Source organism: Nyctereutes procyonoides, unplaced genomic scaffold, assembly GCF_905146905.1.
Source record: "Nyctereutes procyonoides isolate TBG_1078 unplaced genomic scaffold, NYPRO_anot_genome, whole genome shotgun sequence".
Lineage (NCBI taxonomy): Eukaryota > Metazoa > Chordata > Mammalia > Carnivora > Canidae > Nyctereutes > Nyctereutes procyonoides.
In genome coordinates, this window is record NW_026575146.1 from 81378491 (window position 1) to 81406012 (window position 27522).

At 38.0% G+C, this 27522-nt stretch overlaps 1 protein-coding gene across 2 annotated transcripts; it reads left to right on the forward strand.

Annotated features, from left to right (window-relative positions):
- ZNF527 (zinc finger protein 527) lies at nucleotides 1-26619 on the forward strand. Of its 2 annotated transcripts, XM_055310658.1 has the most exons (5): nucleotides 1-168; nucleotides 2684-2758; nucleotides 7797-7923; nucleotides 8736-8819; nucleotides 24437-26619. In XM_055310658.1, exons 2-5 carry the CDS (start codon nucleotides 2726-2728, stop codon nucleotides 26008-26010), a joined length of 1818 nt encoding a protein of 605 aa, XP_055166633.1. In that variant the 5' UTR covers nucleotides 1-168; nucleotides 2684-2725; the 3' UTR covers nucleotides 26011-26619. The 2 variants fall into 2 exon arrangements, with proteins under 2 accessions (XP_055166633.1, XP_055166634.1); XM_055310659.1 differs by lacking the exon at nucleotides 8736-8819.
- The last annotated feature ends 903 nt before the right edge of the window (nucleotides 26620-27522 follow it).

Below are 27522 nucleotides of genomic sequence, written 5' to 3' on the forward strand. Positions count from 1 at the left end.
AGGAAAACCTGAGCGGCTTCCAGTCCAGCTGGATGTTTCCCCAGCAGAATTCGGGGTCCCGCGCGCCTCAGTCCTTGCTCTGCTTCGCCCTGCGGGGGATTCTGGGGGAGGGGGGCGTCGCGGGTCTCGAGTGTCTGGGCGGCTTTCCAGAGCCCGGGGCGCCGGGAGGTGAGTTGGGCCTGGCTGCGCGCGGGCGCCAAAGGTCAGGGCCGGGCTTCGGGGGCACCGGCAGGGACAGGGATGGGACCAGGGTGGGTGCCTCGGGTTACGTGAGAGGCCGCCGTGTGACAGAATGTGATCTTGTGTGTCACCGCGTGTGTGCTTATGTGAGACTATATGTCTCGGCTATAAAACTGTTTCTCTGCAGGTACAACTGTGCTACTGTATATGCGTTTGACATTGCGTTTGACTGCGGGTGTGACATTGTGTGTGTCGCTGTATGAATGTGGGTGATTGCGTTTGACCACCTGTCTCTGTAGATAGTACAGTGTTTGAATGTGTGTGACAGCAGGTGTGCTTGTGTACCCGTGTCCATCTTATCTCAGCAGGTATACATTTGTATGAGTAATGATGACAGGGTGTGTGACTTTGTGTGGTTCACACTCTGTGACATTGTGTGGAACAATCTCCCTGTTGGAGTAATTGTGTGTCGTCATCTCTGTCTGCGTTACTGCCACTGCATAGATATTTGACATTACATGTGAATTTGTGGGACCATATACCATGTATGTGTGTGACCGCGTGAGAACTTTTATGTGTTTATGAGACCACAGGCTTGATTGTGTGTGACTGTGGGCATAGAAAGATTAAAATTACTTGCCCAAGTTCAGACAGTTAATTAGTGGTAGAATGGGGTCTCGAACCTAGGCGTTTTGGCTCCAGAGTCCTTGCTTTTAATTATTAAGCTTTCTTGATCTTTCCTATAGTGTGAGAGTGAAAAGTGGGGGCCCTGGGTTCTAAGGGTTTTGGAGAGAATTGTCCCTGGTCTTGGACTAGGAGCCTCCAGGATATGGGATCTTGATATGGGCCTCTTCCTTCATTGTCCTTGTGAGTGAGTCACAGGATCCAGGCTAAAGACATTCTAGTGAGACTGTCCTCAAATTGACTGCCTCTGGAGGAAAGCTTAATCTGAAAGCCCAAGGAGTTTGAGGTTTTAGCTTTGTCTTTATTAAAACTCATCATGTTTGGTGCTGAGAAAGGCTGATCCATGGCTCTTTTTTCTCACGTACCAAGTGAGCTAAATTTTGGTTCTGACTTTCTCCATTAATAAAGAAAAATACTCTCACTTCCTTTCCAAAAGTGTGTATAGAATGCAAATGGGAACAAAGGTAGCACTTCTCTCTGCCAGGAATTGACTCATGCAGTCTCGGCAATGAAGAAAGAAAGGTTCTGAGAGATGGAGTAACTTGCTCAAGGTCATGTAGCCAATGACTGAAGGAATGGAAAGTCATTGCCTGGGGGCATGTACCTGGGGGCTGTATAAAACTCAAGTCTTTAACATCACTTTCTTCAGAGACTGATGTTCATCTTAAACTTGGGAAGGTATTGCTCAAGTGATACACAGCTTTGCAAACAGAAATTTAAAAGACGTTTCTTTTATGCAGATGCTATGCAGGGTTTCCAGATGCAGAAAGACTTCATCGATTCTTCTCTCAGGTTGCAAAGGCTTTTATGGACAATTTCAAGCTGCATTGCACTAATGAAATAACTCTCTTAGACACTGAGTTGGCTCGTGCAGAGTAGCCCAGAATTAGGGGGTTGTAGATCCTAAATTCTAGGTCAAACACAACAATCTTCACTTTCAGAATGAAGAAATGTTGGCTCTGAGAGGACAAGGAGCAATATGTTATTGGTTTGTATTAAAATTTAGCAATGCCTGCCTCAAGCTGTATTTCTGTGAGATAATAAAGGTAACATCTGCCAGCTCTGAAGAGGTTTCGTTAGTAAATATGTGGCATTGGTTCCTCAGGTTATGTTAAATATTTCCCATTCAGACATTGTAGGCTCTTGAAAGGGGGCCAGTTTTTGAGTCTCATTGCATTTTGACTCTTATGACTTTGAGTTAGTTGTTTAAATTTTTTGCACTTTAGTTTTACTTGGTAAGATGGGGACAATAAGGGCAGCCTGGGTTATGCTCAGCAGTTTAGCGCCACCTTCAGCCCAGGATGTGATTCTGAAGACCCAGGATTGAGTCCCACGTCGGGCTATCTGCATGGAGCCTGCTTCTCCCTCTGCCTGTGTCTCTCTCTGTCTCTCGTGAATAAATAAATAAAATCTTTAAAAATTTTGAGCACAAATAGGAATGAAGAGAGGGAGTGAAGGCAACAGCCTTGAAGAAGGAGTGCACAGTGTTTGAGGAACTGTAAGGAAACCCTGTGTTCCTGGAGTAGGGTGAGCAAGGAGATTAAGGGTAGGGAATGAGAGACAGCTAGGGACCAGATCATAAACCACCTTGTTGGCCATTTAGATTATTATTGAGTTTAGGCTACATGTTCTTAATATAGGTCAGGACTTCAGGGCTAAAATTCAGCTTTGACCTTTTCTCAGATCTTGGAAGTGGTAGGGCTGGCCCATGTCAGGAGGCAGTAGAGACCTTATAGAATAAGAGTTCTATCTTTGTGAATCTCAGATCAGCAACATAGGCTGGTTTGCCATTTTTTCCCCTTTAATTGTCCCTTTTCAGGACATTGTTCTCCTAAAGAGAAGATTGAAGAAGGAAGGAAGAATGGCTGTTGGACTTTGTAAAGCCATGTCTCAAGTAAGTTGTTGTTTTCATCTTGTTTCCAGAAATTCCATCTTATTTTTTTGGACTTTCGGACCTCAGAGAGTCACAAGTAGCCCAATGAGCGGCTCTCACCATTTCTTTCAACTACTTCATATAATCTCTCTACAAATGATTTACTATCCTTTTTACTCAGTGCCATGCTCAAATATGTGACGGAAAAGAACTATTCTCTTAGATGGATCATGATATGTTGTGCTGGAGATCAGTGCAAGTGAAATAAAGGATAGAGGTGTGATTATTGAGTGCCCTTTTAAATAAGGAGATCCAGGATGGCCCTTCTGAGGAAGTGGCATTTAAGCAAAGAAAAGCCTCAAGTGAAAGTAGGTGAAAGTAGGAAGGAGGTTTTGTGAAGATCTGGAGAAGAGCTTTAAGAGGAGAAGGAATAGCAAATATGAAGTTACTGTGGTGGGAACGTGTCTGATGTGTTCTAGGAATATTGTTGAGTCAGTATCCTCAGAGGGAAATGAGCACTATGATGCGATCACAGGAGTAGCTGGGGAACAAGTTATCTGGGCCCTTGAAACTCATGACCAGAACTTTGAGTTTTATTCTAAGGGTGAAGAGTCATCTTTGGAGTGTTTGTGATGTAATCTTATTTATATTTTGAAAGGAAAATAGAAAGGAAGTAAGGGCGGAGCAGGGAAATCAGTCAGAAGACTACAGTAATCTAGGAGGAAAATGATAGCTGCTTGGGCCATGATGGTGGCATTGTTGCTGGTGGGATTTGGGGTGTGTTGGAGATAGAAAATAATGGAATTTGGCCAGGGACTGGTTGTGGAGTGTGAGAGAAATAAAGTCAAGGATAACTACAAAGATTTTTGACCTGGGCAACTGTACAAATGGCCTTGGCATTTACTGAGATGGAAAGACAAGGCAGAATAAGATGGGAACAAGAATTGAATTCTAGATCTACTAAGTCTGAGAAACCTGTTGGAAATCCAAGTGCAGTATTGATTATATACTGGGAGTCAGGATTGGAGCTGTGAATTTGAGAATCATTAGTGTATTTGAAACCATAGGACAGGATAGGATTATCTTGAGGGTGGGATTGTGATTGTAGATAGGAAAGATGCCCAAGGACTGCGTTTTGGGTATTCAATATCTAGAGGCTGACCAGAAGAGGAGGAACCAGCAAAAGAGACTGCACATGACTGATGTAGAAGGAAAGCCAGCAGTATGGGTCCTGGAAATCATGAGTACGCAGTCTTTCATGGAGGGTATGATTAACTGAATTAAATTCTTCTGAGAGAGAGTGAAGAAGATTAAGACTGAGAACTGACCATTGGAATTGGTAACATGGAAGCTACTGATATCTTTGACAAAAGCTACTTCATAGAGTAGTTGGGATGAAAGCATTGCAGTGGTTTCACGAGGGAATAGTAGGCCTAAAAGATGGGGAGAGAGATGAGTCTAGACCTGGGCTGTCCAGTAATGAAATGTACCCACTAGCTACATAAGACTGCTCTGAATGAAGATGTGCTGTAAGTATAAAATATATACCAGATTTTGAAGATTTGATACAAAAAATTAAAGCATCTCATTAATAATTTTTATATTGGGTACATGTTGAAATGATATTTTAGATGCAATGGGTTATATTAAATATATTACTAAATTTAATTATAGATATTTACTTTTTTTTTTCTTTTTGCAATATAACCTAGTGATTCAGCATGACATTTGGTCTTAAAAATTTGTAAAATGGGTTTCATCCTCTTTTTTTTTTTTTAACAAGTTTTACAATCAGATTAAGATAATATCTGTAAAATGTTTATTAGGATATCTGGCATGTAGTAATTGGTCAATAAATAGAGCAATTATTCTTATTTTGTTTTAATCATTAAATCTATTTTTTAAAGGTAGCTACTGGAAAATTTTAATATGTGGCTTACATTGTATTTCTATTGGACATTGCTGATTTATTTATTTATTTTTTTGTATTATATTATTTTTAATAAAATAATATTTAAATATTTTATTTGTTCATGAGAGACACACAGAGAGAGGCAGAAACATGGGTAGAGGGAGAAGCAGGCTCTCCTCAGGGAGCTCGATGTGGAACTCAGTCTCAAGACCCCGGGATCATGACCTGAGCCAAAGGCAGATGCTCAACCACTGAGCCACCAAGGCATCCCTACTGCATTTACTTTATTGTGCTTCACAAATACTGTGATTTTACAAGTTTTTAAAAAATATTTTATTTATTTATTCATTAGAAACACAGGGAGAGAGGCAAAGACAAAGGCGGAGGGAGAAGGGGCCGGATACAGGACTTAATCCCAGGATCCTGGGATCACGACCTGAGCTGAAGACAGACCCTCAACTGCTGAGCCACCCAGGTGTTCCTGGACATTGCTGATTTAAACAACTCTTTGAAAGAATTTTGTTTTGAGGAGTAGAAAAATAGGACAATAACTGCAGTGAGATTATGGAAGAGAATTTATCTGTCTGTTTAAAAGATGAAAGATATTGCATCAGTTTGTATACCGGTAGAAATAATCTAGGAGAGTGAGAAAATACTAATAACATAAGGGAGTTATATCTGATATCTCCCTGATAATTACAAGGGAGAGAGGTGACAATGTCTTTGTGTGAAACAAGTAGAGGGAATAGTCATAGATAGGAGCCTGGAGTTTTATCTGTAGCAACAGAAGGAAGACAATATATGAGTATGGATACAGATCAGCAAGGACATGTGGTGAACAAGAAGATGAGGAAGTTCAAAGGAGTTGGTGGTGTTTTGAGAGAGAGGCAGACTCTATGAAATAATCATGGGGGAATGGGAAAGTGAATTTATTGGGGAAGTGTGGTGCTTTTGTGGAATCTATGGTCATATCCCAGAAGTACATTGGTTCAACATGTTTATCAGTCAGGGTTCCAGTAAGAAAATCAAAAGGGGATTGTTTACAAGTTATAAATTGGCATATAGAGAAACTACAAAGGATAGTGCTATACCCTGGGACTCAAAGCAGTAAAACTTAGTCCTGAACCCAGAGACAAAGAGATCTGAGTGGAGAGAAGGCCTCTGACAGGCATTGTGACCAGGATTGAAGGACAGAGGTGACACAGGGTCTTGCTGCAAAGAGAGTCCCAGTGGAGTAAATATCCTTTACTTGCCTCCTTTTCATTTCTTGCATGTGGCTGAACCAACTGAAAATGGGGTCAAGTAAGGGAGTCTATTAATGCAGCCAATACAGGTCAGCCTCCCAGGACACAGAGAAGTATAGAGGCGCACAAGGGAATTACATAACAGTATGCAGTTGTGTAATCTCTTTTCTCTAGCCACATTCATCCATATTTCTGCTATGTAGAATAACCATATTTGTCTTTTTTTTTTTTTTTTTGCCATTTGACGAACAACAGTATACATTTAATTTGAAAGCACAAGCAGGGATCCCTGGGTGGCTCAGCAGTTTAGCGCCTGCCTTTGGCTCAGGGCGTGATCCTGGAGACCCGGGATCGAGTCCCACGTCAGGCTCCCTTCATGGAGCCTGCTTCTCCCTCTGCCTGTGTCTCTGCCTCTTTCTCTCTCTGTGTCTCTCTCATGAATAAATAAATAAAATCTTTAAAAGAAAAAAGAAGAAAGAAAGCACAAGCAAAATATTGTTTTCTAGGTAAAAATAAAATATAAAAACCAGCTCAAAAAGCAGAAAACTAAATAGACCAATGATCAAAAAAGAGTTAATATAGCAGGCCTGAAGCTGCTGTGTTTAGAACCCATTTGCAGGTTGATTTTTGGCTGGCATCTGAGATCTTGGCACTAGATCCATTCTCTGCACGATATTTCATGATTTTTAATTAAAAATAAGACCAGGGATCCCTGGGTGGCGCAGCGGTTTGGCGCCTGTCTTTGGCCCGGGGCACGATCCTGGAGACCCGGGATCGAATCCCACATCGGGCTCCCGGTGCATGGAGCCTGCTTCTCCCTCTGCCTGTGTCTCTGCCTCTCTCTCTCTGTGACTATCATAAGTAAATAAATAAATAAAAAAATTTTAAAAAAATAAAATAAAATAAAATAAAATAAAAATGAGACCATACTCTGCAAAATGGAACTCTGCCATTTTAAGCATTGAGTACTCTTCCTTCCTATGGATATATTACAGAAAAGTTTACTTTTATTTTTCACGGAGTGGCAAATATTTACTGTTTTACAATGTGACAGGTTTTATACTAGACACTTGATATTCACAAGCTTATAAAACAGTTATCCTTCCCCTCATACAGCTTATGGTTCAGTGGTGTGGGCCAAACTGTTATTTAATTTAATTTAATTTAATTAATTTAATTTAATTTTAAGATTTTATTTTGTCTACTTGAGAGAGCGAGCGAGTGAGCACACAAGCAGGGAGAAGAATAGGGAGAATGAGAGGGAGAGTAGTAGACTCCCACTGAGCGCAGAGCCCTATTCAGGGCTTGATCCTATGACCCTGAGATCATGACCTGAACCAAAATCAAGAGTCAGATGCTCAACCTACTGACCCACCCAGGTGCCCCTAAACTTACTTCTTGACATTAATGTTTTTTCCAGATTTTTCAAATAACCTTTCAATGAAAATTCTTTCTAAATGTCTAAGTTTCAGACCATAACCTTTTGTTAAAGCCAATTCAAGGCCTTCCTTCAGTTTTCTGACCCATCTGATATCCCAGTTTGGGGAATATAAAGAAATCATCTCCATAAGAATTTCTTGATACATAATATATGTAATATAAAATAGCCTTGCTCATGTACCTTCATGTTATAAACTCATGTTTCATGCCATAAGCTAATTTTTTCCCTGTTTATATATCTTTTTTTATTCACAAAAATGTGAAATTTTCAAGGGATGAGTCTTTCTAGTATTTCTTTTTCTCTTAAAATATTTGACAAACCTAGGCATGTACTTGCTCCCCAATAATTATTTCCCCTGAGCCACACAGAGCTTTGAACTCTGGCAGAATTTCATCTTTTCTGCTAGGACCATATGGGAGCACTTGGCAAATGAGAATTTTTTTTTTTTTTTTTTAATTTCAGGGTTTGGTGACCTTCAGAGATGTGGCTCTGGATTTTTCTCAAGAGGAATGGGAATGGCTGGATCCATCTCAGAAGGATTTATACAGAGACGTCATGTTGGAGAACTACAGGAACTTGGTATGGCTTGGTAAGGATGTCTCCCCCATAATTCAGAATCTTCCCTCCAGAATATTTTTGCTTCTTCCATTGGGAATATCTAGGTCATGTTAAGTGCTTAGCTGAATTTTTACTTCCAGTTCCCAGGAAATAATTTGAAGTAGCTTCAAGGAGTTAGAAATCAGTGTTCCCATTGCTGTAGAATGAGGTTTGAAATAGCATCAGTATAGCATAGGAATTTGTTACATTGCAAATTATGGGGTCTCTAGACCCTCTGATTCTCTAGACCCACAGAATCAGAAACTCTGGGAATAGGCCCAGTAGGCTGGGTTTTAAAAAGCCCTCCAAATGATTCTGACGCCTATTAAAGTTTGAGAACCACTATGGTTTCCGATTCAGTAAGTCTCTGTTGGGGCCTAAGAATTTGCATTTTTTTTAAGATTTTATTTATTTATTCATGAGACACACACAGAGAGAGGCAGAGACACAGGCAGAGGGAAGCAGGCTCCATGCAGGAAGCCCGATGTGGGACTCAATCCTGGGACCCCGGGATCAGGCCCTGAACCAAAGGCAGATGCTTAACTGCTGAGCCACCCAGGCATCCCAGAATTTGCATTTTTAATAAGTTCCTAGGTGGTGGTGCTTCTGCTCTAGCATTTTGAGAACCAGTGCTATGGAAGAAGTTTCATCTTCATCCTTCATACAAGCTTCATTCCATTCTCTGGCCTTTCCTCTAATTTCTCTTCTTGCCTAATAACCAAGAGATGGACTGAGTCCTAGAAAGCAAGTTGATTGTCTCCCTGTTTGTCTTTCTTGCTCTCATTTTTCTTCTCCTGTAAACAGGACTCTCCATTTCTAAGCCCAACATGATCTCCTTGTTGGAGCAAGGGAAGGAACCCTGGATGGTGGAGAAAGAGATGTCAGATGGTGAGTGATAGGCAACTGGGCAAGGATGGCTGTCATAAGGTGCCAGGCCAGGTGGCCATGAGGAGGCTACCCTGGGCTTGGCGGGGGTGGGTTTCTCCCTATTTCTATCAAATTACACACTCTGTGATTCTTCTGTGTATAACCTGAATCTTAGTCTTTTCCAACTCTTCTTTTCCTTTTAGGGCCAGAAATGTGTACATTTCCAGATTACAATTTAGAGTTTTTATTTTTATCAAAGTTATTATCAAAGTTGTGCATCCACATTGTTTAAAGAGTCAAGTAGTTTTACAAGGCTTATTCTCTTAAAAAAAGGCAGTTGCTTGTCTTCCTCTCCAATTTCCCTCTCCTTAGAAGGATTACCTTTCTTTATTATTGCAGCTTTTTTTTTTAACATTTCCTTCATTTCTATAACAAATATGTTCATGTTACTATTTCATAATTGTTTTTTCAGGTTTAGTCCTCATTTAGTATCTCTTAATAAGAATTTAGTACTTAACCTGAATCAAATATGTATGCACTTGTGTGCCCACACACACACTTCCCATCTGCCCATCTCATTCATGTTGTAATTTTGACTGAAACACTATTCAGTGTTTACAAATTATGTCTATTAAGTGCTAGTTGTAGCTGTGCTATGTATATGCCAAGATTACTTTTTCTATATGATTTTTTATTTTTCCTGGAGTTAATAGTTTTGAGGGGGGTTGTCTGTTTTTTTTCCTTAGTTTTCTATATACATATTAATAACTCAATTCCCAACTCCCATTAATTGTCTAAATCTCTTAGGACATTCAGGCACATTAGGTAATCTATTGATTTTATTGTCCTGGAGAAATCTCTCCCAGAGTCTTCAGATATGCTTCACTGTGATTTAATGTCTTATTACATCTGCTTACACCTAGTTTGGGTTTATCTGATGTTTTCTCATGATTAAATTGAAGTAATGCATTTTTGGAAAGAGTACCACAGGAATACTCTTATGTTCCGCTCACTGCAGCATACCAAAGGATTCATAATATTGATATGTCTTATTATTGATGATAACTTTGATCACTTGGTAAAGGTGGTATCTCTTTGGTTTCTCCATTGTAAAGTTACTATTTTTCTATTGCAATTAATAAATATCTTGCTTTGAGACTTTAATTTCTTCTGAAACTTTTGCATACTAATTTTAGGATCCTTTTTGGCCCAATGGGACTTGTCTGCAAAAGTTATTTTTTATTTGTTTTTAAAAGATTTTATTTATTTATTCATGAGAGAGACACAGAGAGATAAAGAGGCAGAGACACAGGAGAGGGAGAAGCAGGCTCCATGCAGGGAGCCCCACGTGGGACTCAATCCCAGGTCCCCAGGATCACGCCCCAGGCTGAAGGCGGTGCTAAACCGCTAAGCCACTGGGGCTGCCCTGTCAGTTTATTTTAATATCTTGATTCTAGTCCTACTCCACAGGGTTTTTCTTAGCCTTTCTCCTTTACTTAGTAGTTTCTTTTTCTGACAATGAGAAACAATGTATTTACTTATTTGCTCAGTTTTAGTATACACACAAAGTAATTTCAGAATTTCCAAGCTATTCCTCTGTGAGAAACAAATTTATTAACTGGATTACATTATTTATATATGGGTCTTTTTGTCTTTAGTCTTACAGTATTCAGTCAAAGTACTTTTCCAAAGTTACTTAGGTTAGTTCTTTAAGGTTCATTTGTTACTACTTGTATTCTGTTTTGGGTTCCTACCACATCCTGGTTGATTTTAATTATTTATTTATTAATTTTTCTGAAACATTACTATGCTTTTAAGAATGGAGCTTAGAAAAATATGTCTAAAAAAAAAGAATTGTGTTAGTCTCTCTTCATCCCCACTATCTGATTTGTGTTCCCTAAGATTTTTCTTTTTTTCTTTTTTTTTAAAGATTTTATTTGTTTATTCATGAGAGACATAGAGAGAGAGAGAGAGAGAGAGAGAGAGGGAGGCAGACTCCATGCCAGGAGCCCAATGTGGGAGTTGATCCCAGGACTCCAGGACCGCATCCTGGGCCAAAGGCGGCGCTAAACCGCTGAGCCACCCAGGGATCTCCCCTAAGGTCTTTCTACCCCTTTCTTACCCTCTTGTAAATTACCAATCTGTTTATTTTCAGGTTTGTCCCTTTTATGTTTCTTTTGTACAAACGAGCTGACATATCTGTAGTTTCTTGTATCTTCTTGTAGATACTCTTTGCATTTTGCTTTTTTCACTTAACTATATATACACTTCATATTAGTCATGGAGATCTTCATTTTTTTAACAGCTGCAAAATACTCCATTATGTGAATGTTATGGTAACATTTTCTTTGAAGAATGGATTTTTCTTTGACGTGTGGACTTTTAGGATGTTTACGCTATTTTACGATTAGAATCAGTGCTTTAGTAAATAAACTTGTATGTATATATTTTCACATTGTTGAGGCTGTATTTTCTTTTTTTTTAAGTTTATTTATTTATTCATGAGAGACACGGGGGGGGGTGAGAGAGAGAGAGAGAGAAAGACAGAGAGAGAGGCGCAAAGACATTGACAGAGGGAGAAGCTGGCTCCATGCAGGGACCCCAATGTGGGACTCTATCCTGGGGCTCCAGGATCATGCCCTGAACCTAAGGCAGATGCTTAACCACTGAGCCACCTAGACGTCCCAGGGCTGTATTTTCAAGATCAAGTCTTGGGTGAGGGATTGCTGAGTGAGTGCCTATGTAATTTTGTTAATTCCCTTCCAGAAAGGTTGTAGCGGACTACTTTCTATATGAAGTTTTTATTGCTGCTGTAACAAATTACCACAAAACAATAAAGATTGTTCCTTGTACATGTCACAGTCAAATGTGAGGTTATCTGGGGCTTCTTTTTTTTTTTTTTTTTTTTTTAGATTTTATTTATTTATTCATGAGAGACAGAGAGGCAGAGACACGTGTCGGGCAGAGGGAGAAGCAGGCTTCCTGCAGGGAGCCCAAGGCAGGACTTCATCCCAGGACCCTAGGATCATGACCCGAGTGAAAGGCAGATACCCAACCACTGAGCCACCCAGGTGCCCAGGTTATCTGGGGCTTCTCCTGCATGTTGTCATTCAGATATGCAGGCGTATTCATCTGTTGGCTGCATCATCTCTTAGGACTCACCATTGCCTTGAAATGCTGTGCTGAATCCTCTGAAACCAGCCAGTGAGAAAGAGAGGGAGGAGATAGAGAAGGACAAACAACACACACACACACACACACACACACACATACACGCACACACAAAGAAAAAATAGATGGAGATCTCTCAGGACATTTTTAATGGACTATCCTGGAAGTACTATTTGTGAAATCTGTCACTTCTGATTGGCCAGAATTCAGTTACTTCACTGCAAGGGAGGCTGGGAGATGTAGTTTCCTGTGTACCTATGCGAAAAAGGCAAAATATTTGCTGAATGTAGTGACCTCTCCAGTATTTATGTTCCCTCTTACCTTTTCTTATTTACATTTCTACTTTATCAACCACAATTTCCCTATCTGTGTTGAAAAATTGATGTATTTTTTTCTTTCTGATATCACAGTACATTTTCAGCTGTTTTACACTACATATGCCTATATATTTTTTCTATTCCTAGCTCTGTGTATTATATCTATGAATGTTGTATATATTTTAAGCATGAGAGGCTTTTGGATCCTATATTTATTCAGCATTATTCAAGCATTATTCAATTATTTTTTCTTCCATAGAATTTATAGAAGATTCTATAAGAATTTATAGTAAAGATTTCCTATTGCTGAACTATTTTTGTATTTCTTGATTATATACACATATATAAAAATGCTCTATTTTACAATCAGAAAATTGCAAATTATAAAATAATAAGGTACTCTTTACTTATAGGGGCAAAAATTTTAGAATGATACTAGTCAGTATAGAGGAGTTTGAAGACATGTACCTTGTGTTCTGGTAGGAATGTAAATTGATAAAAATTACCTTGGCAGGCAATTTGACAATGGATATTGATATTTAGAATATGTACATTTATAGTTTTATTTAACATTTCTTTTAGAAATGTACTTTATAAAATTATGTGCACCTGGGTGACTCAGTCCATTGAGCATCCAACTCTTGGCTTGGTTCAGGTCATGAGCTTGGGGTTCTGAGATTGAGCCTGGTGTGGGGCTCCTTGCTGAGTGTGAAATCTGCTTGAGATTTTCTCTCTGCCCCTTCTCTTCTACCCTTCCCTCTCCCCTGCTCATGCATGCATGCACATGCTCTTTCTCAAATAAGTAAATAAAATCTTAAAAAAAAGAAATATTATATATATAATATATATAATATAATTAATATATATAACATATATAATATAATATAATAATGCCAAACATGCTGCTTATTTGATTTATAAGTGATTACTTTTTTTTTTAAAGATTTTATTTATTTATTCATGAGAGAGACAGAGAGAGAGGCAGAGACGTAGGCAGAGGGAGAAGCAGGCTCCATGCAAAGTGCCCGAAGTGAGACTCGATTCCAGGTCTCCAGGATCACGCCCTAGGCTGAAGGCAGTGCTAAACCGCTAAACCAGGCTGCCCAAGTGATTACATTTTTAAAAGGTGATCATGAGGGTTCATTAAAAAATACATGTGAGACATTTTATTTTACCTTTATAACATATATATGAATATCCATTAATTTTTTGATATAGTACTAAAGCCTTTATTTGAATATGATCTGTTGGAGTTTAGCATTGTCCTTCTTACATAAGCCACACTCATAGTACACTATTTACAATATCCATTGCTAAATTTTTCTGTAGTGAAGCAAAGCATTTGCAAACCAATCTGAAGGTAGAAACTTTGTAGAGATTTTCTTTCTTTCTTTCTTTCTTTCTTTCTTTCTTTCTTTCTTTCTTTCTTTCTTTCTCTCTCTCTCTCTCTCTCTCTCTCTCTCTCTCTCTCTCTTTCTTTCTTTCTTTCTTTCTTTTTTTTTTTTTTTTTGTAAGATTTTATTTATTTACTCTTGAGAGACCGAGGGAGAAGCAGGCTCACTGCAGGGAGCCTGATGCAGGATTCCATCCCAGGATCCCAGAACCTCAGGATCACGACCTGAGCCAAAGGCAGATGCTCAAACACTGAGCCACCCAGGAGTCCCAGATTTTCTGTTTTTTTTTTTTTAATTTATTTTTTATTTTATTTATTTTTATTTATTTATGATAGTCACAGAGAGACAGAGAGAGAGAGAGAGAGAGAGAGGCAGAGACACAGGCAGATGGAGAAGCAGGCTCCATGCACCGGGAGCCCGACGTGGGATTCGATCCTGGGTCTCCAGGATCGCGCCCTGGGCCAAAGGCAGGCGCTAAACCGCTGCACCACCCAGGGATCCCTAGATTTTCTGTTTTTAATAGAAATTAAAATTCTCTTCCAAATACAAAAAACAGGTTTTTAAGTAATGCACTTTTAGTCTAATTTTCTAAAACTATTGACCTAATTTTTCATTAAAAAACAACTTTCTTAGTTTTTCTTAGTCTGACTTATTTTACTTAGCATAATTCACTTTAGGTCTGTATGATTTCACTCGTGGAATAAAAAAAATGAATAAACAAACACAAAGTAGAATCATACCTATAAATATGGAGAACAAACTGACAGTTGCTGGAGGGAAGGAAGTGGAGGGATGCGCAAAATGGGTGAAGGGGAATGGGAGATACAGGCTTCCAGTTATGGAATGAGTAAGTCATGGGAATAAAAGGCATAGATAGCATAGAGAATATAGTCAATATTATAATAGCACTGTATGGTGACAGATGGTAGTTACTCTTATGCCGAGGATAGCATAAGGAATACAGACTTTGAATTGCTATCTTGACAGCTGAAACTAATGTAACATTGTGCGTCAACTATACTGAAAATTTTTTTATTTAAATATTTTTTTGTGTTTTTTTCCTAATTTTTATTTAAATTCCACTTAATTAACATACAGTGTAATAATAGTTTCAGGTATAGAATTTAGTGATTCAACACGTACATGCAACCCTTAGTGTGCATCACAAGTGCCCTCCTTAATACCCATCACCTATTTAACCCTACCCACCTCCCTTCCAGTTACCATCAGTTTTTTCTCTAAAGTTAAGAGTCTGCTTTTTGGTTTGCCACTCTCTTATCTGCCATCCCCCTCCATTTTGTTTCTTAAATTCCACATATGACTGAAAATCATGTGGTATTTATTTTTCTCTGACTGACTTCACTTAGCATAATATACTGTAACTCCATCTACATTGCTGCAAATGGCAAGATTTCATTCTCTTTTTATGGCTAATATTCCATTGTGTGTGTATAAGCACTACATCTTCTTTTTTATTTTTTAAGATTTATTTATTTATTTATGATAGACATAGAGAGAGAGAGGCAGAGACACAGGAGGAGGGAGAAGCAGGCTCCATGCTGGGAGCCCAACGCGGGCAGGATCGCGCCCTGGGCCAAAGGCAGGCGTTAAACCGCTGAACCACCCAGGGATCCCCAGCACTACATCTTCTTTATCCATTCATCAGTCGATGGACATTTGGACTATTTCCATAATTTGGCTATTGTTGATAATGCTGCTGTAAACATTGGGGTTCATGTATCCCTTCAAATCAATATTTTTGTATCTTTTGGGTAAATGCCTAGTAATGCAATTGCTGGATCATAGGCTAGTTTTATTTTTAACTTTTTGGGGAACCTTCCAGAGTGGTTGTACCAGTTTACATTCCGCCAGGAGTGTAAGAGGGTTTTCCTTTCTCTGCACCCTTGCCAAAGGTTTGTTTCCAGAATTTTAGCCATTCTGATGGTATGAGGTGATATCTCATTGTAATTTTGATTTGTATTTCCCTTATGATGATTGATGTTGAGCATCTTTTCATGTGTCTATTGGCCATCCAGATGTCTTCTTTGGAAAAATGTCAATCTCTGTCTTCTGCCCATTTCTTAATTGGATTATTTGTTTTTTGGGTGTTTTTTGGATACTAACTCTTTATTGGATATGTCATCTGCAAAAATCTTTTCCCATTTCATAGGTACCTTTTAGTTTTGTTGATTGTTTCCTCTGCCGTGCAGAAGCTTTTTAGTTTGATGAGGTCCCATTTATTTTCACTTTTGTCTCCCTTGTCTCAGGAAGGACATATCTAGAAGAATATTGCTATGACCAATGTCAAAGAGCACTGCCTGTGCTCTCTAGGATTTTGATGGTTTCCTGTCTCAGATTTAAGTCTTTCATCCATTTTGAATTTATTTTTTGTGTATGGCATAAGAAAGTGGTCCAGTTTCATTTTTTTCAATGTTGCTATCCAGTTTTCCCAACACCATTTGTTAAGCTTTTCTTTCTTTCCTTTTTCCCTCCCTCCCTCCCTCTTTCTTTCTTTCTTTCTTTCTTTCTTTCTTTCTTTCTTTCTTTCTTTCTTTCTTTCTTTCTTTTTCTTTTTCTTTCTTTCTTTCTTTCTTTCTTTCTTTCTTTCTTTCTTTCTTTCTTTCTTTTGATTCTATTTATTTATTTGAGAGAGAGAGAGAGAAAAAAAAAAGTGTGAGCATGAGCTGGGGGAGGGACAGAAGGAGAGGAAGAAGCAGACTCTCTACTGAGCAGAGAGCTCCATGCAGGGCCTGATCTTGGGTCTCCAGGACCGTGACCTGAGGAGAAGGCAGACACTTAACGGACTGGGTCACACAGGTGCCCCATTTTTTTAAGCCCCCCCCCCTTTTTTTAAGATTTTATTTATTTATTTATTTGAGAGAAAGTGAGCCAACACTGTTTGTTGAAGAGACTTTTTAACCTTGGATATTCTTTCCTGCTTTGTTGAAGGTTAATTGACCATATGGTTGTGGGTTCATTTCTGGGTTCTCTATTCTGTTTCATTGATCTATGTGTTTTTTTTCTAGTGCCATACTGTCTTGCTCACTACAGCTTTGTAATATAACTTAAAGTCCAGAGTTATGATGCCTCCAGCTTTGCTTTTCTTTTTCAGGATTGCTTTGGCTATTTGGGACAAATTTCAGGATTGTTTATTCTAGCTCTGTGAAAAATGCTATTGGTGTTTTGATAAGGATTGCATTAAAAGTGTAGATTGCTTTAGATAATGTAGGCATTTTAACAGTATTTGTTATTCTCCTGGGCTCCTATAATATGAATATTATGTTTGATGGAGTTACTGAGTTTCCTAAGTCTGTTCTTGTGATCCACAATTCTTCTTTCTCTCTTTTTTCAGCCTCATTATTTTCCATTATTCTATCTTCTTGTGATCCACAATTCTTCTTTCTCTCTTTTTTCAGCCTCATTATTTTCCATTATTCTATCTTCTATATTACTTATTTGTACCTCTTCTTTTTCCATCCTTGTGGTCATTACATCCAGTCTGTTTCAGATCTCAGTTATTTTTTATTTGACTGTTCTTTAACTCTTTTATCTCTGTGGTAAGGGCCTTCCTGAAGTCTTCCATTTTTTTCTCAAGCCCAGTCCTTAGGATTGTTGCTTTGAATTCTTCATCAGGCATATTACTTAGATCTGTTTTGATTAGATCTCTGTTCATGACCTTTTCTTGTTCTTTCTTTTGGGATGAATTCCTGTGCCTTGGCATTTTAAAGCTCTGTCTTTTTCTAAATTAGAAAAACCTGTTATGTTTCTTGCTCCTGAGAGTAATGACTTTCTGAAGAAGAGGTCACATAGTATCTGGGGCCTGGCACTTCACGGAGTGTCTCTGGTGTGTGCTACGTGCACTTTGCTGTTGTGTTTTGGCTACTTTATCCTTCAGGCCAGTGACCTGCAGAGGCTCTCCTTGCCTGCAGTGGGCAGTATTTGATCCTTGACCAGAAGTACAGGTGTGCTGTACTGTTTAACTAGGTGTGCTCTGGTGTGCACCTGAAACTAATGTAACATTGTCAACTATAGCAAAACAAGACAAAATTTTTTAAATTTCTCTTCAGCATGCATTTAATTAACTAAATATTTAATTAAAGTGTGTGGTTCTAAACACCAGCTGAACTAAAGAGGTTGCGAACACAACTGAATTTTGGCAAGCAAGTAACTCAGCTTTTGGGATATGAGTGCAATAATCTATTAAGATGCCTAGTTACCTAAATTATGGTTCATCCATTCTGTGAATAGAGTAGCTTTATTTGTACTGACATGGGAAAATGTCTACAGTATTTTAAGTTTTATTTATTTATTTTAGAGAGAGATTGAGAGCAAGAGAGTGCAAGTGGGGGGTAGGGGCAGAGGGAGAGGGAGAAACCGACTCCCCACTGAGTGGGGAGCCTGACTCAGGGCTCAGTCCCAGGATCCCAAGATCATGACCCAAGCCAAAGGCGTACACATAACTGACTGAGCCACCCAAGTGCCCCTAAGTTTTTTTAATATATATATATATATATATATATATAATTTTTTTGGGGGGGGGTAAACTCCATCATCCTGAACACACCTAGTTGAAGGGAATCTCATTGAAAAAACACATGGAAATGTGCAGTTAAGGATTAGCATTAGGGCTGCTCTGTAACATTTTTCCTTTTTTCTTTCCTTCTTTCTTTTTTTTTTAAGTTATCTCTGCACCCAGTGTGGGGCTTAAACTCATGACCCCGAGATCCAGAGTCTTATGGTCTACAGACTGAGCCAGCCAGGCACCCCTTTCCTTTTTCTTTGAAATAGAAATAATATTTATTAGAAAACATTCAAGCAATTAAAAAGTGTATAAAGTAGGAAAGATACTTTTTTTTTAAGTTATCACCCAAACACCACTACTGTTCATAGTTGGATCTGTATCTTTCTAGAATTTCCCTTGCACAGATAAACACACACACACAATTTTTATATGCATCTATTTACAACTTGCTTTTTAAAATAATTTTAAACTTAAAACATTGTACTGATTAGGATGTGGAGGCAGAAGGAACCGTAGTGTACTGTCAGTGGGAATGTAAACTGGTACAACTACTGTGGAAAACAGTATAGATTCCTCAAAAAATTAAAAATAGAAATACCGTATGATCCACTAATTCCACCAGTGAATATATACCTGAAGGAAACAGAAGTGCTAATTCAAAAAGATGTATGCACCCATATGTTTATTGCAGCATTATTTATAATAGCCAAGATATGGAAGCAACCTAAGTATCCATCAATAGACAAGTTGAGAAGTAAGATGTGTATATATATATATACACACAATGAAATATTATGCAGCTATCAAAGGATGAGATCTTGCCATTTATAATAATAGTGATAGACCTGAGAGGGTACTATGTTAAGTGAAATAAGACTGAGAAAGACAAATACCATATGATTTTACTCATGTAGAATCTAAATAAACAAAACAAATGAGTAAACAAAAAAGCGGAATCAGACCTATAAATATGGAGAACAAACTGATGGTTGTGAGAGGGAAGGGGGTAGGGGATGAACTACAGAGCTCTTTGCTCTCTTTTCCTCTGCATCCCATAAATTTGTATGCTTCAGGTGGGGTTCTCTTGACATTTCCCTACCATTATAGAGAATTTTACAAATCACCTTGGTTGAGTCCTTTCATAGGAATTTTAATGAAAGGAAGGTAGAAAATGCAATGCTTAGGTCATATTATTGGTCCTAGAAACTTTTTTTCTTCAGAATTTTCTTTTATATTACTCATCTTTTGCCATGCATCCTTTAAAATAATTTCATAAGTTCAAAGATAAAATCCTTGTGGGATTCTGATTGGAACTGACTTGATACAAATTAAGTTGGGGTAAGCAAGCATGTAAATATGATGTATTTTCTTTTTGTACAGTTATATCTTCCATTTTTATTTACTTAAATCTTCCTTGAAAAAAAACTTTTTGAAATAATTTCATATCATTTCATAGGACCTTTTCAGTGTTTCTGTACACCATACTACCTTCTCTCTTCCAGTTACTTATGCACCAATTATAATCTCCACTCATTGCCTTTACTTCAGATTCTCTTACATTGTCTTACCCATTACCAGTCTGGCCGTATTCCCTCTAACTTGGCTAAATCCAGGTGCCTTTCTTTATTTTTCTGTTCATCAGCTTACTGAGATTTGTAAGATAGTTCTGACCACTATCCTTATTTTCTGTTCAAAACTTTATTCTGTTTCTCTCTCCCTTTAACTGACAGATGCACCTATTTTTCTATCTTCTCATTCAACCATAAGATCTTTGTCATATTACTTTGGATCTCTATTCAATGCTGTCTAGTAGAACATTCTGTGATGATGGATATATTTTGTCTGTACTTTTCAGTATTGTAGCCATTAGCCACATTTGGCTATTGAACATTTGGAATGTGGCTACTTATTGAGAAATTGAATTACATTTTTTTTATTTTAATGAATTCAAGTTGCCATATGTGGTTAGTGGCTGCCATATTGGCATAGTTCTTTTTTTTTTTTTCATATTGGCATAGTTCTATACAACTTTTATAACTTTGTTTTGTTTTTGTTTTGTTTTAAATATTTTATTTATTTCAGGGAGAGCACAAGCACAAGTAGGGGAAGGGGCAGAGGGAGAAGCAGACTCCCTGCAAAGCAGGGAGCCTGATGTGGAGCTCGATCCCGGGATGCTGGAATCATGACCCAAGCTGAAGGCAGACACTTCACTGACTGAACCACCCAGGAGCCCCTCTATATAGTTCTTTAAAGATGGAGATCCAGTCTATAAGTCTATGGGTCATTGGTCAGGCTCTTCATGGGAACATGAATTCTGGGCTTTAGCAGTAAACTTTCTCCTTCTTAAAATTTCTCCTTAGGTCCTGTCCTTTTTTCCCAGACTTTCCACTAGAATCTTCTGGGTTTCATGCTAGGAGATTATTTACTTCATCAGGATATCTACCAGTTTGTATACTACTCATTAGTTCAACATGTGGGAGACTCTACAGTCTAGTAAGACATTTCTTCTTCCAACTCATAATGACTATGCTTACTACTTTCTGTGCAGTTCTGATTGGATTCCAGAGCTGATCATAACTTTGATTTTTAACTTCTACTCATTTATAGATTATAATAAGTTGGAAATTACACATCTTTAATTGTCTGGATATATTTTAACCCCAAAGGGTTTATATCTCCCATTCTTTGTCTTGCCATTTGACTATCAATCTATTTAATAATCTCTTTTTCGACATAACTATAATATCTGGGACTACTAATGATGTAGTAGGTATAAAATAACTTAATGAATACATATTAGTTTGTTTCATTTTATGATATATCACTAAATACATATAATAAACCAGATACTCCTAGATACTTTCTAAATTTATTATTCTTTGTTCTTATACCATATTTGTAAGGCCACCTCATTTTGCCTATTAAGAAACTGAGGATCAAGAGGTGGGTTAATCAATTTGTTAATTTGTTAAAGGTAGAATAACTAGCTAGCTAGATGAAGAAGTAGGATTTAAACTCACCTATGACCTCAAGCTCTGTGTTGTTTTCACTGTGACACATGGATGACCATTCAACTCTCTTCCACTTTGTCTGAATCCCTAACTTCCCTTTTCCCTTCAATCACTGCTGTGGGTGAATTGTCTTATTATTTTTGCTGAATGCCACCATAATACCTTAATACCATTGACTTCTAAGTATTTCTGTACTCCAATCATAATGAATATGTCTTCAATGTGTATAATACTTCCTGCTCTGTACTTTCCCAGGCTATACTCTATACTTTCCCCTGGAGTATCCTATATAGAGTTGTTTCCCTTGTAGTATTCATTTGCATAAGTACAGAAATCTTTTTTTGCTTTTTTTCAAAGAGAGTTGTTGGAGCTCCAGGCATCTCAGAATACCTGATGTTGGAAAATATCTGTAGTCTTGTCCCATCAGTCTTCTTTTACTCAGCATTACAATAGATATTGTATAAAGCTGCCATTTGCCTGGAGTAGAGAAAAGATTTATTCTTGGTAAGAGGGAATATAGTGGCTGTGGGTGATGAATATAGGAAAGGAGGTTCTAAGAGAGTTGGTTAGGGAACAGAATAAATTTCTGCCAAGAAAAAAAAAAGAACAACAGTGTAGAGCTAATGAGGATAAGTGAACAAATCCCTCTCAGGCCTTGGTTGAGATAGAACCTGAAGTAAGAGAAAATCCACGGCTGTGCATAGGAGGGATAGGTAGGGATGAGGCTTTCCTTGGATAGAGGATGTATTGGAAAGAAGATACAGATGCATAATGTGTTCTTTGCTTTTCAGTTTGTGCTGACCTGGCCTGGAGGCAGCTTTTCTTTCAACAGATGAGATGCTGTTATGGAAAAAAACTATCTAGGGCAGCCCAGGTGGCTCAGCGGTTTAGTGCCACCTTCAGCCTAGGGTGTGATCCTGGGGTCCTGGGATTGAGTCCCACATCAGGCTCCCTGCATGGAGCCTGCTTCTCCCTCTGCCTATGTCTCTGCCTCTCTCTGTCTCTCTCTGTGTCTCATGAATAAATAAATAAAATCTTTAAAAAAACCTATATCTAATTAATTGAAAAATGCTAACATGTGCAGTTCTAAAATAATCTCTATGCTTATCAAAACATGAAGACGAGGAGCTCCTGGGTGGCTGTCGGTTAAATGTCTGACTCTTGATTTCGGCTCAGGCATGATCTCAGGGTCATGAGATTGAGCCTTGAGTCAAGCTTCACACTGGGCATGGAACCTGCCTAAAATTTTCCTTCTCCCTGTCCCTCTCCCCTCACCTCATGCTCTCTCTCTCTGAAAACAAAACATGAAATTGTTACTAGAATAATCACTGTATTTTGAAAGTGTGATCATAGCCCTGACAATCAAGCTCAGTTTCTCCAGGAATTATTCCTTAACTAAACTAGTAGTTTTGATCTCTGTTTTTCTGACACTTAAACTACTAATAATCTATATCATATTAACTAATCCTTCATTATGTGTTATAGTGAATTTTTGTATGTACAAGTTTTATTTCCTTAAAGTTTAAAAAAGAAAGAAGTGGGTACCTGGGTGGCTCAGTCGGTTAAGCATCTGACTCTTTTTAAAAAATTTTATTTATTCATGAGAGACACAGAGAGAGTGAGACAGAGACAGAGACATAGGCAGAGGGAGAAGCAGGCTCCCTCTGGGGAGCCCGATTAAGCATCTGACTCTTGCTCTCAGCTTAGGTCTTATCTCAGAGTTGAGAGTTTGAGCCCTGCATTGGCCTCCATGCTGGGGGTGGAGCCTACTTAAAAACAATTTTTAAAAAAAAAATTTATAAAAGGAGAGAGAAGGACTTGTATCTCAGACTTTTTTCCTTCTGCTAGATGCTGGACACATAGTAGTAGATTCTGTATAGTTGAATATATGGGCTGATTATTTCCTCTTTTTTTTTTTTTTTTTAAAGATTTTGTTTTTCAGTGAATTCTGTACCCAGTGTGGGGCTCAAACTTATAACTCCAAGATCAAGAGTTGCATGCTCCACCATCTGAGTCAGCCTGGTGCCCCTCATTTTCCTTTTTGAGATCATTTTTTAAAAAGATTTATTTATTTATTTGAGAGAGAGAAAAAGAGAATGTGTGGGGAGGGGCAAAGGGGGAAAGAGAGAGACAAGCAGATTCTGTGCAGAGCCCAATGCAGGGCTTGATCCCAAGGCCTTGAGATAAAGACCTGAGCCGAAATCAAGAGTCAGATGCTTAACCCACTGAGCCACCCAGGTGCCCCTTTGGGATCATGTTTTATTTTTTATTTTTTTATTTTTTTTGGGGGGGGTCATGTTTTAAACTTTTTTTTTTTTTTTATTCATGATAGTCACACAGAGAGAGACAGAGAGGCAGAGACATAGGCAGAGGGAGAAGCAGGCTCCATGGACCGGGAGCCCGACGTGGGATTCGATCCTGGGTCTCCAGGATGGCGCCCTGGGCCAAAGGCAGGCGCCAAACCGCTGCGCCACCCAGGGATCCCGGGGGTCATGTTTTAAAAAATAGTTTTCTTTCCATCTTATCTCAACCAATATCCTCTCTTGAAAGTATCAAGTATTTATTTTGTAGGTAGCATTTTTTCCTCAGGGGTAAGCAAAGCTGACCTTCAAATTTCTTCTAGATACTTAAATATATATATATATATATATATATTTTATCCTGGTCCCTGATAAAATCTTAGAAATTGTTGAGCTTTCTGTCAGCATTCATTCATTTAACAAAGTGCTACCATTATCCTAGGCACTAAATGCAACAGTAAGAAGAAAAAGAAGTAAACATTAATCTCTGCCTTCATGGGGCTTTTAGTCTTAAGAATAGGACTGGAGAGTGCAGAGTGGACTTGAGACTTTAAAGACTAGAGGCAGGGAAACTGTGATTATGATCTGGTCATTCGTTCTTAATTCCTTATCTTCCCAGCATTTAGCTTTGACAGCATCTTGATACCCACCCTATATTTTACCTATCTATAAACGTGCTTCATGCCTTATATTTCCCCTATCACCTCCTCCCCATCACCAACACATGTGTCTTCCTTTATCAGCTCCTATCATTCTTTGTTCTTTCTTTGTATTTTTTCATATGTACTTGGCCATATTTGAAAGGTGTCAAAACCATATACTTTCTCCCCTCCTTTCCCCAATTAAACCATATAGTTTCTAATATAACAGTTTTTTCCTTACAAAGGAAAAAAGGACACATTTGCTTTCTTGATATTTTTCAGACTGGGAGTCTTGGTATGAAATCAAGGAATTATCTCCAAAATGGTACATTGATGAAGAGGAAATATCCCAGGGGATGGTAATGGAAAGACTTACAAGTATTGACCTTGAATATTCCAGTTTCAGAGAAGCTTGGAAATATGAGGGTGAATTTGAGCAGCATCAACGAAATCAGGAGAGGCATTTCAGGCAAGTTACAGCTCTTAAGGAAATCTCTACTGTGAAAAGAGACAATAAATATAATAATTTTGAGAGAAGTGTTCTGTTGAAATCAGTACTTTCAACACAAGAGAGAGTTCCCACAGTAGAGCAATTACATAAATTTGATATTTATGATAAAGTGTTTCTTCCCAATTCCATGCTAATTGAGCATAAAAGATTATCTGCTGAGAAGGAATGTTTGATAGATAATGAATGTGAAGAATTCAACCAGAATACATACCTTAGTAAAGATACTGGAATTCCTCCTGGGGAGAAGTCTTACAAAAGTAATGATTTTTCAAATCTCTTAAGTTTCCACTCATTACTTACTCAACATCAAACAACTCATTTTGGAAAATTTCCGCACAGACTCAGTGAATGTGATGATGCCTTTAGCTGTTATTCATTCTTTACTCAACCTCAGACAATTCACAATGGAGAGAAACCATATGCATGCAATGACTGTGGAAAAGCCTTTAGCCATGACTGCTTTCTCAGTGAACATCAAAGAACTCATATTGGAGAGAAACCATATGAATGTAAGGAATGTAATAAAGCCTTCAGACAGAGTGCGCACCTTGCTCAACATCAGAGAATCCACACTGGAGAGAAACCCTTTGCATGCAGTGAATGTGGGAAGGCCTTTAGCCGTTATGCCTTCCTTGTTGAACATCAGAGAATCCACACAGGAGAGAAACCATATGAATGTAAAGAATGTAACAAAGCCTTCAGACAGAGTGCACACCTCAATCAACATCAGAGAATTCACACTGGAGAAAAACCCTATGAATGTAATCAATGTGGAAAAGCCTTCAGCAGACGCATTGCCCTTACTCTGCATCAAAGGATTCATACAGGAGAGAAACCCTTTAAATGTAATGAATGTGGGAAGACTTTTGGCTATCGCTCACACCTAAATCAGCATCAGAGAATTCATACAGGTGAAAAGCCTTATGAATGCATCAAATGTGGGAAGTTTTTTAGGACTGACTCACAACTTAATCGACATCACAGAATACATACCGGAGAGAGACCCTTTGAATGCAGTAAATGTGGGAAAGCCTTCAGTGATGCTTTAGTTCTAATTCATCATAAGAGAAGTCATGCAGGAGAGAAACCCTATGAATGTAACAAATGTGGGAAGGCCTTCAGTTGTGGCTCATACCTTAATCAACACCAGAGAATTCATACTGGAGAGAAACCCTATGAATGTAATGAATGTGGGAAGGCTTTCCATCAGATCTTGTCCCTTAGGCTACACCAGAGAATTCATGCTGGAGACAAACCCTATAACTGTAATGAGTGTGGGAATAATTTTAGCTGTGCCTCCGCCCTAAGACGACATCAGAAAATTCATAATAGAGAAACTCTCTGATTATAACAACTATAAGAAAGAAAACAATTAGTCACCACTCAGTCCTTATTAAATATATATCAGTGAATTCTTTGGTTAATGATTCTATGAATGTAGTAAATAAGGAAAAGCCTTCAGTTTATGAGCACCCTTTATTTGAAATAGTTTGAATAGTAGACATCAGTTACTTTTGGATCTGTTCTGTGCCCCATTTGAAACTTATCTTACCTTCAGTGCATATCATTCTGATGACACTTAATCAGGGAGCAGTGGATTGGTCATAGCCTGGCCACCATCTGGTTAATAAGGGATTGGCAAATGGCCCTATTTGAGCAACTAGAACTCTAAGGGGGTATTGTTATGGATAGTAAAAGAAGATCTTTTTTTTTCCTGGAATTGCAAGTTTCAAGGATTTAAAGGATTTTTCAAGGTTAAAAACTCACCAGTAGCTTTTTGCCACCACTTAAGGAAAGCCTTCCCAAGATCAGTCTAACACAGAGGAAAATGCAAATAAGATATAGAAATCTGATGACATTGTTTGATCTTCTGAATTCAATCAAGCCTGAAGTCTATACCATCTTTTACTTTTTAATTTTTGTGATCCAATAAATTTTGTTTGCTTAATTTGAATTGGATTTTTGCCTCATGGAATTACAGTCCTGATTCATACACCCTATGTTCCCTATATAAGAAAGCCTTAATCTTTTATATGGCACAATTATCCTGAGAAACCTTTTGCTAAAACAAGTATATGGAAATTGAATACATAGACTTCATAAAGCTGAGAGAATTACTACATTTTATTTGTTGATAAAAATTAATTTGGTATTTATTAGACTCATAATAAGGATAAATTTTTTAAAAATTCACCTAGTAAAACTCCTTAACAAGCTTTCCCATAAGGAATTAAAATCATTTGTGGTGGTGACTCACCATAGGCCTTTAAAGAAAGAGTGGCAAGCTAAAAGAATAATGGATCTGTCACATTAATGAATGGTTCTTCATCTTAAAGGAATTATTTGATTTTCTGTTTTCAGTATGTGTTTAAATATACTGGATAATAGAATGAAATAGAATTGTAAATGAGGTCTTCTTTTGTAGGTAGATTGTAAACTTGGCTTAAGAAGTTTATGGGTAACTTCTTTGGAACTAGAGATTCAGACAAAGACATTACTAGCAGATAGAAAGGATGGCATATTTTCTATTCATTGTAGAAGTAAGAGAGTTAGAGCCTAAAATTTTTAGGTTATAAGTTATTACCATTCTTCAAAGGAGTATGAGTGTATAGAGCAGTATAATCCTATTTTATCTGAGTGAATGTAGAAAGGGAAACTGATGATATGGTAATTGGGCCACCTTGAGTAGTTAGAACTGTTAAAATCTTGGACATTGACTGGAAAGCATCTATAAAAACAACAGAACAAATGAATTAGGAAAGAATAAAGGATTTATATATGTGCATCGAGTGAAATAATTACTATTATAATTTATTAGTCAATTTATACTTCTATCTAATACAAATCTAAAAATTTC